This window comes from Erinaceus europaeus, chromosome 11, assembly GCF_950295315.1.
Source record: "Erinaceus europaeus chromosome 11, mEriEur2.1, whole genome shotgun sequence".
Classification (NCBI taxonomy): domain Eukaryota; kingdom Metazoa; phylum Chordata; class Mammalia; order Eulipotyphla; family Erinaceidae; genus Erinaceus; species Erinaceus europaeus.
In genome coordinates this window covers 62,684,603-62,700,145 of record NC_080172.1, presented here as the reverse complement: position 1 = coordinate 62,700,145, position 15,543 = coordinate 62,684,603, and the positions used below count along the sequence as shown (strand labels likewise).

Sequence of the window (15,543 nt, the reverse complement as noted above, 5' to 3'; positions counted from 1 at the left end):
TTTTTTTTTTGTTCATTGCTTTACGCTCAGTGCCTAGGACTAACCCACAGTATAATAAATATTATTAAATGAGGACTTCTGGGAGGCATGACCATGGAGTAACAAGGAACAGAACCTATTTCCCCACTAATAGCAAACATTTATAGCTATTGAACTTTTGTTAAACTCACCAGCTACAACTGAGACATACGCAGCCTCAGTGCTGCCATCCCACGTTATGCTGCTACCGAATTCTTACTGCTGAATGTCGCCAGAGATACCAGGCCTGAGATCTCAAAATCCCAACTCCTCTAATCTGGTGAGATCTTCCTAATACATGGGACTACCTAGTTCCATTTTAGATGATCCATTATCTAACAAAGTTACAGATACTGGATACAGGCCAAGGTTTAGGGTACTATGTATCCATAAGCATAAGGGTACATGTGTCCATAAGCAAGAGGCAATTACATAATTCAAAGTAAAAGTGCAAAGTAAAAGGGCCTCCATTAATAGGCTTAGAACTAATAAACCTGGAATCTTAGTAGAACTGCCTAAAGAGGGCATCATAAATTTTCTAATAAATCAGACTTAGTCCAAATTAGCTTGGTAATTTAGCAGAAAGGCCCAAAGAAGACAGACCCCCAGGGGTCGGGCGGTAGCATAGAGGGTTAAGCGCAGGTGGCGCAAAGCACAAGGACCATCATAAGAATACCGGTTCAAACCCCCGGCTCCCCACCTGCAGGGGAGTCGATTCACAGGTGGTGAAGCAGGTCTGCAAGTGTCTATCTTTCTCTCCCCCTCTCTGTCTTCCCCTCCTCTCTCCATTTCTCTCTGTCCTATCCAACAACGAATGACATCAACAACAACAATAACCACAACAAGGGCAACAAAAGGGAATAAATAAATAAATAAATAAATAAATATTTAAAAAAAAAGAAGACAGACCCCCAAAACCTAATTCTGGTTGGGCACAACAAATTACACTCAACACGTTAACAACTAGGAGTCTAAGGTTGTCAGATAAAGTACCACCAAAGATGAATAAGGGCAAGATAGTGGCTCACTTAATGATAAACTTTTTGGTCAATACCAGACCACCTCATCATCTGGGGCCCTAATCAGGAAATCCTTGGCTTCAGAAACCATCTTGTGGTCCTTCCCAGGACCTTGTCCTCAGTATAAAGCAGCAATAGTAGGAACCACCTCAATTTTACCTGGGAGGCTAGGTCATCTTGCCCTACTATTAGAAGAAAACTGGTCCTGAATTAAGTGCAGACTGGAATGTTCTCAGCTGTGGCCATGAACTTCAAGCTCAAACTGACAGGGACTCCACTAAATAAATAAACACACACACATATATATATATATATATATATATATATATATATATATATATATCTCCTAGGACAGGTGGATAAGGCAAACAGTTAATTTTATTCATAGATTTTTTTTTTCAAGATCGGGAGCTACTCTCTGCTGTAATCCAAATTTCTAGCCCTTTTCTCTACTCTGACACCATCTTCTCAGATGATATTTTTGTCCAACTCCATGTTAGGTATCAAGCTCAAGTAAAAACAACAGTCATGGGCCCCTAGGAAATGCCCAAATGGACTAAATGCCTAAAATGGAATTGTTAGCTTCTTTTCATCACAAAATCTCTATTCCCATCTGCTCTGTTTTTACTTTTTGGTTTCTATTAATTAATCGTTTTTTCCTGCTTTAAATATTGCAGACTTTAAGCCACCAAGTTGCATACACTATCATGATTCCATCAGAACTTCCCTGGACCTCACCAATGTATCCTGGAACTTCACCTCTCCAGAGTCCTACCACATGGGGAAAGATAGAAACAGGCTGGTGGTGGGGAGGTAATGAATCAACCTGTCAGTGCCTATGCCCAGTAGAGAAACAGTTTACAGAAGCCAGAACTCCCACCTTCTGCACCCCAAAAACAATTTTGATCCATACTCCCAGTGGGGGAGTAATGATAGGGAGAAGATGACCAGAGGGCTCTGAATTCCAACTCCATCAGGAACTAGAGAGAGAGGAGGAAAAAGGGAGAGACATTTAGATATAATAATAGGTGGATGTATGACTTGGAAAAGAAGAGAAGATGGGCCACTCCCCCCAAAAAAGGGGGGACAGATATATATAAATATAGACAGATAGTTGTAGAAATAATAGTTGACCCATATCTACAACCTTAAGAAAACTGCTGTAACTTACAATGAAGGGATTGGGAATTCAGAACTCTGGTGGTGGGAACAGTGCATTGCTGTACCTCTGTTATATTGCAATTTTGTAAATCAGTATTAAATCACTAATAAAAGAATATTAGTAGGGTTCTGGGTGGTGGCACACCTGGTTGAGCGCACATGTTACAATGTGCAAGGACCTGAGTTTGAGCCCCTGATCTCCACCTGCAGGGGGAAAACTTTGAGAGTGGTGAAGTAGTGCTACAGGTGTCTCTGTCAGTCTTCCTCTCTATCTCCCCCTTATCTCTCGATGTATGTCTTTATCCAATAAATAAATAAAAATAATAAAACATTTTTAAATGTTATTAAATAAATGGCCACATTTAGTCATTATTGCTACTGATATTTAATCACCAACAAACCCTCAGGGATAGGAAAGATGGGACTAGTTGTCTCATTTTGCAAGCTAGAAAAAGGAAGGGGCTGATGAAATGGTTCCATGAGCTAGAGCACAGAACTTACTTGCCTAAGGGTCTGGGTTTGATTCCCCAGCAATACAGTTGCCAAAGCTGAGCCATGATTTTTTTTCTCTCTCTCTCCCTCTCTTTCTCCATCTCTCTCTCTCATTAAAATAAATCTTAAAAAAAAAAAGAAGTCAGATGCCTGCCAGTGGTGCATCTGACTGAGTGCATATACCATGCGCAGGGATCCAGGTTCAAGCCCCTAGTCCCCACCTGCAGTGGGAATGCCTCACAAGTGGTAAAGCAGTGCTGAAGTGTCTTTTTCCCCTCTCTATTTCCCCTTCTCCTCTCAAATTCTCTCTGCCCTATCATATAAGGTGAGTAATTAATAAATAAACATTTAAAAAATAAATTAAAACAGATATTGGAGATAAAAGGACATGTCAAATAGTTTGATAATTTGGTTGATAGCAGAGCCATGATTTAATTTCAGGTTCTGTCCTTCACTGCTCTTGTTCTTCCCATTTCTCCACAGTGGAAGAATTAGAGTTTGAAGCTGAAATAAATCCAAGCAGCAGCTGGATGTATTCTAAAATGTGCGGTGTCCATTGATTCTATCGGACATCTTATTCATGGATATGGTAGGTTGCAGGATGAATGAGACCTCCCCAGCTGCCACTGCTTCAATAACCATTGTTCCCTCCAAGGAGAGCAGTGTCGCACAGGGTAATTAAACCCAGGTGACCCTGAGCTGCATTGTGCTCCTGTTTCTCTCCATCTCCCTCCCTTGTCTCCACTGTACCGGTCCCCACACCATCTCCCTAAGCAAAAGAATATTAAGACAGTTCTTTATTTGGGGGAAAAATGCATTTTAATTTTTTTTTTTAAAGAAAATCACAGAATGTGGCAGCTGGTAGTCTTGGTGCTCCTCAAGACCTTTTGTTATCCCAGTGGCCTCCCATGAGGAGGCTGAAAACAGCAGTCCAGGGAAATTTAATGTTGGTATACATTCTCTTAATATTAATTAAAATTGATCATTTGAAGCATAAATCACAACTCAGATACCTTTGAACTCCAGATATTTAATTAATATATACTTCCAATTGGATTTCTAGTCAAACTCCAAAATAGTAACAATAGTATTTTAGGGAGTTGGGTGGTGGTGCATCGGGTTAAGCGCAGGTGGCGCAAAGTGCAAGGACTGGTGTAAGGATCCCGGTTCAAGCCCCTGGCTCCCCATCTGCAGGAGAGTCGCTTCACAAGTAGTGAAGCAGGTCTGCAGGTGTCTGTCTTTCTCTTCCCCTCTCTGTCTTCCCCTCCTCTCTCCATTTCTCTCTGTCCTATCCAACAACAACGACATCAATAACCACAACAATGTTAAACAACAAGGGCAACAAAAGCGAAAAATAAATTAATTTAAAAAAATATATATATAAAGATTTTTTTTAAATAATATTATTTTAGAGAAAATATATAAACTACACATAAGCCACAGTGAGAAGTCCAACTTTCAGATTGCTTTCCTCCCCCTGCAAGGTCTGCTATTTCACTTTATCTCAAGAGAAATTTGGTCCAGGAGAACTGGACCACCACAGTCAGTTTAAAAGACTGTGGAACTACTCTGAGAGTGTCACACGTGAGACTCACCAGAAATTCACTGGCAAACTCCCTTTTGTTGATTTTCTTGTTCTGGACCTCATCCAGGAACTTCTGCAGAATTTTTCTTTGGTCCATGCTACAGGGCAAGAGAGACTGTTTCTAAGTGGGTTAGAGGAGCGCATGTCAAATGTGTGTCATGGCCAAGACACCACCGAACAGCCACTGCTGCAGCCTAAGCAGAGCATGTTGAAAGCTGTGGTTTACTGACTTCATCACAAGCCCTATAGGAAATTAGTACGTAACCAGCCTCCAGCCTCTGTGGTCACACAACAAAGCCATCATCTCACCCCAGGGCCCTAGTGCCTTCCTTCTCAGCCAAAGAACCCGTTACAACTCAAGTTTTTAACAAACAAGAGGCTAACCAGAACATAACATGTGGTCTGCTCTTTACTGAGACTGTTCCACTCCATCACTCTTAAGCAAAATGCGCCTATTTTTTCCCCTTTTGCTCTTTGCTTTCTTGCTTCCTAGAGAAAATGAAGAAATACAGATCTCACAGATAAGTTCTATTTCACCCTCTTTCCCACAATGCACATAAACATTCTGTTTCCTCATGTCCCAAATGAACTTTGCAAAGTTCAATTAAAACCAGAAATTGGAAAAGACATTGTTGGGAGCTAGACACTGTCTACCTGTGCTGTCTTGTCATTGTGATCAGTGGTAAATTTCTGTGCATCAGACATGGTGTTTTTTATTCACAACTCTCAAGACAACCGTGTAGACCTCAAGCTCTTTTTTTCGATGAAGCAAAGTCAGGTGGTTCTGACAGTCTCTCCCAAAGCTGAGGAAGTGGAGCCCTCCATTAAAGGAAGTGTTGATTTCAAGACCTCTCATATCCTCCAGTACTTTTGAGCTCCTGGATATAAAAACAACTGTTCTATCCAGTGGGCCTTGAGTGTAGCGCCTGACTAAAAAGTTGACACAGTGACCCCTGTATTACCATATTAGTGGCATATGAAGAAATAGAAAAAGAGTAAAGTCAATCCCCTTGCTTGCATCAATATACCTTTCTGTACAGACAGTCTGAGGCATTATTTCTAGAAAATACTTTTCAACTCTGCAGCAAGTGCCTCAGAGAAGGCCATTATTTCAGGAAGTAACACTATGCATATAGCATTTTCATCTTGTCTGAAAGACAGCCTGCTTTGGAAAAATCTTTCATATCTCATCTTGCATCAGCTCTTTCCTCAGTGGGGACAGGCCTACTCAATAGTGTCCCAATCAGTGTAAAAGCAACCCCAAATCAGCATGTCAGCTCTGTTTGAAGTCAGAAACTCAATAGATAAAATATTAAAACATGTTTGAAATAGTCCTGAAAAAAAATAACTGGAAAATATGCTGTTAGAACTTTTTCTATTTCAGATAGTAGTAATATTTCTTTTCTGCAACATTATTCAAACTACCTCTAGGAAATTACAATTTAGGGTAGGGATAGATAGCATAATGGTTATGCAAAGAGACTCTCAAGCCTGAGGATTCAAAGTCCCATGTTCAACTCCCCCCCACACCACCATTAGCCAGAACTGAGCAGTGCTCCGGTAGAAAAAAAACTGTTTCAGAGTACTATCAGACTACACCTACTTTATTAAATTCTGTAACAGGAATAGGAAGGTAATAAAGGTGTCCTACATATAGACTATGTGGAATCACTAAGGAATTTCTATCCCAGTTCACATTAAGAATGAAACTGAACCATAATTATTCAATATTTGTTTAACTTTGGTCAATATTCCTTAAATTATCCCATTCTAGCACTGTAGGAAAAATTATTACTGCTCTTATTAATGCAATGTTTAATTTGGCTATTATAAAGTATATAAGATGTGGGAACATTATAAAAAACAAAAGTTCAAGTTCACAATAACTAAAATCATGTAAAAGCATACACAAGATTAAAAGGAAACAGATGCAAAGAGAACCAACTGTGTAACAGCAAAAATTTAAGATGCTACATAATTAGAAAAAAAATATTGTATCTTTTTTTCAAGAATTTATTTATTTATTCATGAGAAAGATAGGAGAGAGAAAGAACCAAACATCACTCTGGTACATATGCTGCCAGGGACTGAACTCAGGGCCTCATGGTTGAGAACTGAATACTTTATTCACTGTGCCATCTCCCAGTCCACTTAAACATCTTTTTCAATTAGAGCCTGACTCCAATGGCACTGGGGGAAGTGTTGATGCTGTGGTGTCTCCCTCCCCATCTCTCTGTCTCTATCTCTCTGTCTGAAAAAGTTGACCTGGAACAGTAAAGCCTGATGATGACCAGTACACACACACACACACACACACACACACACACACACACACACACTTTAAACAAGTTTATTGAGTATCCACGAAATGCTTGGTACTATGTTGGGGGCTAGGCGTGCAATAGTTAGAAACAAGTTGGAATATGGTGAAAAATACACTCAACCACTTTAATTAAAACAGCTCAGAAGTAAAGTCACAGACTTAACTACCAGTTCAAATTGAAACATTCTAAACTAAGTTGCTTATTTACAAACTAGCAAAGCACTACCCTAAAAAGATGATTTTTTTCTGTATGAACAAATATGAGATATACAGTTTTCTAATCTCCCTGTCACCTAGAATGTTATTTAATAATGAAAAGATACCTAAGAAGATAAAATTTAAATCTACTTTCCTCAGATCCACATTTCAGAACAATTTTTAACTTTGTTACTTCTTTTTGGGAGCAAGAGAAGGTGATGGAGATAGATATAAGAAAGAAAAGCTTGTTTAGATGCCCTCCGTAGACATTTTACCCAAATATATAAGGACCTGAAAGTTGTATCTTAGAAGAACTGAAGAGCTTTTTCAAAAACAAGCAGCAATGCTTAGGACTCAGTTCTATACTGAACCCAAAAGATATATATATATATATATATATGTCATGAAATAAGCAAACCTCAAAAACCCACTTAGCTAAAGGCTATTTCCTGATCAGACCACTCAAGCAAGCAAAAAGCAAACTGAGAGAGAAAGCACAAAACATCAGTTTTATTTTGAATAACTTTAAGCTGCTCCTTAACTTTTCACATTTCCTTCTACAGAATGGAGGGGAGGAATAAGAACACAATGCTTTTTAACAAAGATTCTTTTGACTCATTTGTAATGTGTGGGACAGTCAAGAGCTGGGGAGAGGAAACAAGTCATGTATCAAAGAATTTAAAACTTTCTGATGAAGCATTTAACCCAGTCTGGCACAAGCCTTAAGTGAACACAATAGTTCCATGCAGTAAAATATAGCACAAAGACTTTATCAGAGATATCAAAGGTGAGTTGTAGTGGAAAGTCAAATTGTGAATCAGTGGCTGAAGAGAAGTGAGGAAAGAACTTCTCATTGCTCCCCCATGTGGTGTTTGCTCAGAAGGAAGATGAGAAGACAAAAAGTGCCAGTTACACTGCCACCTGCGCCAACAGAGCAATGTGACATTTTAGGAGAAACTTTAATATCATGGAGGTAGGGACTGAGATGACCAGAAAGGCTTGTGTCGAAGAGAATGTTGGGTGGACTATTAGGACATGATAAACTAGTCATGCACGCAAAGCGCAAGGAACAGACTAAGGATCTCGGTTCGAGCCCCCGCTCCCCACCTGCAGGGGAGTCGCTTCACAAGCAGTGAAGCAGGTCTTGCCCCCCCCCCGTCTTCCCCTCCTCTCTCCATTTCTCTCTGTCCTATCCAACAACAATGACAACAATAATAACTACAATAATAAAACAACAAGGGCATGGTCCGGGTGGTGGTAAAAGCAGTGATAAAGCTTTGGACTTTCAATCATGAGGTCCTGAGTTCAATCCCAGCCAGCACATATGCCAGAGTGATGTCTGGTTCTTTCTTTCTCTTCCTATCTTTCTCATAAATAAATAAATAAAATCTTAAAAAAAAAAAAAGGTAACAAAAGGGAAAATAAAAAAAAGAAAGAAAGAAAAGACAGTCAGGTTTCTTAGTACATTCTACTTTGTCTAGGAGGAGGTATATTCTAAGATCCTAGGGAAAGCAAATCACCCATCATTCTTTGCTTTAGTTTCACTATCTTTGCCTTTTCCTGTATCTGAACGTTGCCCACACATCATATTATTTGTGAAACATCCAGTTCTTTGTCAGCATCCTTTTCATTACCAAAGCCTTATTAGTTCTTCCTCTTTAATGTCTGTTAGATTCAATTTATCCTTTCCATTCACTTTCACTCCTGGATTCCTCGCAGTGATAAGTTCTTAGTTAGCTTCCTCTCCATCTTTATTATTATTATTATTCCCTTTTGTTGCCCTTGATTTTTATTGTTGTAGTTATTATTGCTGTTGTTATTGATGTCGTCATTGTTGGATAGGATACAGACAAATGGAGAGAGGAGGGGAAGTCAGAGAGGGAGAGAGAAAGATAGACACCTGCAACCTGCTTCATCGATTGTGAAGTGACTCCCCTGCAGGTTGGGAGCCGGGGCTTGAACCGGGATCCTTACGCCAGTCATTGTGCTTTGTGCCACCTGCGCTTAACCTGCTGCACTACAGCCCGACTTCCAAGCATTGATTTTATTTTATTTTTTTATTTTTATTTATTTATTTATTTATTTTCTCAGGAATCCAGAATGATTTATTACAAGAATGTAGAGCAGAGGGGGAAGTGGGCGGTTTCTAAATAAAAAGGTGTACAAATCTAACAGTCATCCTGGTCGTAGCCATCTTATTTTTATTACTATATTTTATTAGCAATTTGATAGTGATCTACAAGATTATAAAATAGTAGGGATATAGTTCTACACTACTCCCACCACCAAAATTCTGTGCCTCTCCTCCAGTGATAGCCACCATAATTCTCCCAAGGACATAGATATGAGTTGCTTATGTATATATACTTTTTATTTTTTCAAGTTCTTGTGTTTCAGTTCTCTCTATTCCATATATGAGTGAAATCATCTCATAGTTTTTCTTCATTTCCTTACTGTGTTGTTAAAGTCTTAACATATTTTTCTTTGCAAAAAATGAACCATGACTTTTCTTTTAAAAATATTTTTATTGGGAGGAGGGTAGATAGCATAATGGTTTTGCAGAGACTCTCATGCCTGAGGCTCCAAAGTCCCAGGTTCAATTCCCCGCACCACGATAAGCCAGAGCTGAGCAGTGCTCTGATTAAAAATAAATAAATAAATAAGTTATATATATATATATACTTTTTTATTGCGAGTTGGGTGGTAGCATAGCAGGTTAAGTGCAGGTGGCGCAAAGCACAAGGACCAGCGCAAGGATCCCAGTTCGAGCCCCCGGCTCCCCAACGGCAGGGGAGTCGCTTTGCAGTGAAGCAGGTTTGCAGGTGTCTTTCTCTCTCTCTCTGTCTTCCCCTCCTCTCTCCATTTCTCTCTGTCCTATCCAATAACAATTACAACAATAAAACAACAACGGCAACAAAAGGGAATAAGTAAAATAAAATATTAAAGTATTTTTATTATCTTTACTTATTTATTGGATAGAGACAGCCAGAAATTGAGAGGAAGGGGGAAATAGATAGGTAAAAGACAGAGAGACACCTGAAGCACTGCTTCACCAATTGTGAAGCTTTCTCCCTGCAAGTGGGAAACAGGGGCTTGAACCTGGGTCCTTGAGCATTGTAACATATGCATTCAACCAGGTACACCACCACCCAGCCCTAAATCATGATTTTTCCAACAACCGAATACTTCATTAGGCATGATCACTGTCAGTTCTGTTCATTTTTTCCCAAAGACACAAGACAGCCTTTTTTTAACTGATGAGTATATGTCTCATGAGCACTACTAGTAGTTCTCCTCCTCCTCCCCCTTCTCCTTCTTGTCCTCCTCTCTTCCCCTCCTCCACTTCCCCCTCCTCCTCTTCCCCCTCCTCCTCTTCCCCCTCCTCCTCTTCCTCCTCTTGGTCTTTTTTTCTATTTATCTTTGATTCTAGTGTTTCCTGGCAGAATGAAAAGTTTTAGAACTCCACTTAGATATTTAAACTCTAAAGGGCTTAACTGATAATCTAGCAGAACAAATCCAGTCTCTACAACTTGTCACTAAAACCCTCTCTGTTAAGAGTCTCCACCCATCCTATCAAACCACATTGCCCACAGACCTTGTTCACTTTATTGCCACTTCTTTTGCTCCTTCTCATTTTTGTCTCTAAAAATGAAACCATAAAGTCTAGTTAGTTTTATATATAAAAAACCTGCCCCTGACTCCAATTCATCAGGACTTTCTTAGTTTGAATCATTGCAATGCAAAATTTTCATTCAGTTATTGAAATTATCTTAATATTTTCACATGTTCCTCATCTTCCATAAATTTATTTAAAAGTTAATGCATACTAAAACCAAAAATGCCACCTCCCTATAGTTTTAAGTTTGTCAAAGACAATTACAGTGTCTTCTATGTATTTGGATAAGTCTTAAAATCTGTTGTGATAAAAATAACTTAGTTATGCTTTGGAGAGAGAGCCACTCAACTTGGTTACTACTACATCTATTGCTCCAGGTCTCCTGCCTAATGCTGCCAATGTGAGTCTCTGAATAGCACTTTGTTCCAGGAACAGATGGGCCTTGAGTGTTGGGGTGTGTGGGTATGAGCCTGACAAAGAATACCTCCCTGAATTTTTGCTACAAAAGCAGTAGGGGTATTGTTATGAAAGGAGTGTCACTGCTGAGGCATAGAGTCCAGCATTGAAGAGCTACAATGGATTAGAAAAAGTAACCTCCCTTTACCTCCATATAGACCTGTTTCCCCTTTATAAATGGACACCGAAGAGCTTATAAAATATCTCCAAATTGTTATGCATGTAAAAACTATTGTATTTACTGTTGAATGTAAAACATTAATTCCCCAATAGAAAAAATTTTTTTAAAAAAAATGCCTCCAAAGTGGAAAAGGTATATTTCAAGAGTTAAGAACATAAGCCACTGAATGGCAAAATCACAGATGAGTTTCTCCAAGACAGTCAATGGCAAACAAGGTCCTTACATCTTGGCTCTTGTCTAGACATTTCTTTGTTTGACATTTGATAGGATTATTCTCTCATTGCTACAATCAGCAGCAGACAGACAACTGTAACGGCTTTTAATGTTTTTTGGGGGGGACATTCATCTTTGAATACTTAGTTCTGTGATTAAAAACCTTTTTAAAAAAGGTGGGTGGGGGGAAGGATTCAGGTCCTGGAACATGATGGCAGAGGACCTAGTGGGAGTTGTATTGTTATGTGGAGGACTGGGAAATGTTATGCATGTACAAATTATTGTATTTACTGTCAACTATAAAGCATTAGTCCCCCAATAAGGAATTTAAAAAGAAAGAATGAGAGAAAGAAAGTCTTTATTTAAAAAGTACCTATAGTAAAGCTAGTTTGTTTGGCTCATGCTTCACATCATCTACAGGATACCCATTTTTCCATTTGCGTCTTCTCACCACAGCATTCTGAGACCCCATCAAACTCTTCATCTTACCTGCTGTGAACTTCATAGTCAGCTTGCCGCCTTCTACATAGAGAATCATACTCTGTTCAGAAACACAGCCCTCAGACCACAGAGTGCACACTTCACTTCTTGTTAATACTCAGGTCAGAGCCCCTGGGCACCACATGGAAGTACCATGCAGAGGGGAAGCTCCAGGAGTGGTGTATCAGAGCTATAGTCTCTCTCTGTCTCTCTCTCTGTCTCTGTCTCTCTCTCTCTCTTTCCCAGAGCACTACTCAGCTCTTTCTTATGGTGGTGTGGGGGATTGAACCTGGGACTTTGGAGCCTCAGGCATGCATGAGTCTGTTTGCATAACCATTATGCTATTTACCTCCACCTGTGACTCTCTATTTGCTCCACTCACCTTCTGTATAAGAAAAAAAAAAAAGTCCACTGGGAATGGTAGAATTTTATAGTTCCAGCAAAAACCCTGGTAGCAATAAATAAATAAATAAATAAAAATAATGGGGAAGAGGAGTACTACACTTCTTCATTCTTATTACATTGCTCTGGTTATATTGTTAGTACTGAAGAGAAGTAAAAAAAAAAAAAAAAAGTGGTGATCCAGCTTTCTGGTCCTTCTTCCAGCCATGACATCATCATCATCTTCCCAGACATTAATTAGGATCCACCTGCATATCAGATTTCAGGCTCAGGCAAAAAGAAAAAAAAAAAAAAAACTAGTATAGCCACAGGCCCTTTGGAATATAACTAAAATATGCCTACTAGCTATCTACAAAACAGAGACACCCCAGCCCCAACTCTTCATCTGCACTGTTCTAGCCTTTATTTTATTTTTTTTTTTATTTAAGAAAGTGTTAATTAACAAAACCATAGGGTAGGAGGGGTACAATTCCACACAATTCCCACCACCCATTCTCCATATCCCACCCCCTCCCCTGATAGCTTTCCCATTCTCTATCCCTCTGGGAGCATGGACCCAGGGTCATTGTGGGTTGCAGAAGATAGAAGGTCTGGCTTCTGTAATTGCTTCCCTGCTGAACATGGGCGTTGACTGGTCGGTCCATACTCCCAGTCTGCCTCTCTCTTTCCCTAGTAGGGTGGGTCTCTGGGGAAGCAGAGCTCCAGGACACATTGGTGGGGTCTTCAGTCCAGGGAAGCCTGGCCGGCATCCTGATGACATCTGGAACCTGGTGGCTGAAAAGAGAGTTAACATACGAAGCCAAACAAATTGTTGAGCAATCATGGACCCAAAGCTTGGAATAGTGGAGAGGAAGTGTTGGGGGGGGGGGGTACTCACTGCAAACTCTAGTGTACTTCTGCTTTCAGGTATATATTTTGCAGTAGTTTACGGATACGTGTGAACATAAGCTCTCTCTCACAGAAACTGGTGTATATCTAGGTTTTGGGACTTTGTTAGAAAGTGAACCACCTGAGATGGAATTAGAGTATACTATGAAAGGAAAGGTCTCACCCGAGTAATGAAGCTGAAGGGTTGTCATTCCACACGTGTACTCTCTGGACACAGTCTGAAGTGAAGCATGTTTAGGTGGCAATCGTTGTGTTGGTTAGGTTGTGATGGGCAGATGCAATATTATTTGATATGGATTGGGAGAGGCATACGGGAAAGTGGGCCCTATCCAAGGGTTCCAGGACTGGGGGAAGTAGAGGCTCTATAGTGGAGATGTGAGGTTCCTGCTGTCTTAGGGTTCCAAAAGACAATGGATAGTTAATGTTATCATCACATTATTTGGTAATTGGGTTAACTTTGAAAAGTCCTTTTGTTAGGGTTTGCTGTACAGTACCCAGTATCTTGTATATAGCTGTGCTATTGGTTGCTTCTGATCTACTTGGTCTAGGCTTTTGAGAGAGTTTGCATATCAATTACACTGTATATATTGAGAAAAGATTCAGTTTGTGTTTTGAAAAACTTCGAGACATACAATTGATTTTCCCCCTCTCGTATTAATTAACTAGTGATTTATATGACTACATTTTACTAGGAGTGTACATAAACACCATTCCCACCACCAAAAGACTTCGACCCATCCCTCCCACCCACTCCCACTGCCCATGTTCAGCAGGGAAGCAATTACAGAAGCCAGACCTTCCACCTTCTGCATTACACAATGACCTTGGGTCCATACTCCCAGAGGGTTAAAGAATAGAAAAGCTATCAGGGGAGGGAATGGGATACAGAGTTCTGGTGGTGGGAATTGTGTGAATTTGTACCCCTCTTATCCTATGGTTTAGTCAATGTTTCCTTTTTATAAATAAAAAAATTTTTTAAAAATTGGTCTGGGAGACAGCAAAGCATTGGATTCTCAACCATGAGGTACTGAGTTCAATCCCCAGCAGCACATGAACCAGAGTGATGTCTGCTTCTTTCTCTCTCTCTCCTATCTTTCTCATGAAAAAATAAATAAATTCTTTAAAAAAATTCTTTAAAAAAAAGCTGACTTCCTTGTATGTTTCATATTCTTGGGGAGTAGTCTATAATAATTTTTGAAACAGTTACAACATTTGTTATATGTTCTTTTGTTTTATTTATGTTGTTTTATTGTTATAGTGTTTTGTTTTGTTAAATGATTTTTGACATTTTGAGATTGTAAGATATTTTGTATTTTCCTGCTACATGATTGATGATTATTTGCTACTGAATTTTTAACACACTGTTTGTTTTTCTAGATGGCATAGCTGATGTCATCATATCGACCAGGGGTTCGAACCTTGTGCACTGTAACATGTGCACTCAACCAGGTGCACCACTACCTGGCTCCTATGTTGTAGAATTCTTTAAATAGTCACCCGCTTCACCCCATCTTGGATGGAGCTTAGAGGAATTATGTTAAGTGAGATAAGCCAGAAAGAGAAGGATGAAAATGGGATGATCTCACTCATAAACAGAAGTTAAAAATAAGAACAGAAAGGGAAACACAAAGCAGAACCTGGACTTGGTTTGGAGTATTGTACTGAAGTAAAAGACTCTGAGGTAATGGTGGACTATTGGGTCCATGATCTGGGAGTAGGGACACAGACCTTTGGTGGTGGGAAAGCTGTTAAACTATACCCCTATTAACTTATATTCTCATAAATCACTATTCAATATGTCAGGGAAAAATAGATTGAATATCTCAAGTTTTCTTACTGCCTACATTTCAGTGTGAGTATATGTTAATTTAATCTAAGTACTTAATGTTTCAAATTTATAAACTGATTGAATTCTGATAGTGAGCTTAAAACATTTCTAAACTTAACTTTTTTTCAAATACTAAGTTACCTACAATGTTAGACCAGATAGTGCAGAATCAATTGGTCCTGTCAGTAACTAAAATATAGTTATTTGTAGAGGGTAGGAGTAGATAGCATAGTGGTTATGCAAACAGACTCTCATGCCTGAGGCTCCAAAGCCCCAGGTTCAATCCCCCGCACCACCATAAGCCAGAGCTGAGCAGTGCTCTGGTAAGAAAAAAAAAGTTATTTGTAGATAGCATTAAATGACATAAAGCATGGTGAGGTAAAATATGATATAATAAATACTAGCCAGGGGCCAGACAGTGGCGCAACTGATTAAGCACACACATTACAATGCTCAAGGACCGAGGCCAATTCCCTGATCTGCACCTGCAGGGGGAAAGCTTCATGAATGGTAAAGCAGGTCTTCAGGTGTCTCTCTGTCTCTCTCCCTCTCTATCTCACCTTTCCCTCTCAATTTCTCTGTTTCTACGCAATAATAAATCAATAAATAAAGATTAAAAAACAATAAATACTAACCCTAGGACTTTCAAAATTAACCAAGCTCCCAAGTAACTAGGTTATGAT

General features: G+C 39.4%; 1 protein-coding gene across 1 annotated transcript in view; it reads right to left on the bottom strand.

Annotated features, from left to right (window-relative positions):
* Nucleotides 1-4,431, bottom strand: part of PTPN22 (protein tyrosine phosphatase non-receptor type 22) — a 70,676-nt gene extending 66,245 nt beyond the window's left edge. The window contains exon 1 of the mRNA XM_007530189.2: nt 4,286-4,431. Coding sequence (XP_007530251.1) covers nt 4,286-4,372 — 87 coding nt within the window. The 5' untranslated portion in view covers nt 4,373-4,431. The remainder of the gene's footprint in view (nt 1-4,285) is intronic.
* Between the last annotated feature and the right edge of the window lie 11,112 nt (nt 4,432-15,543).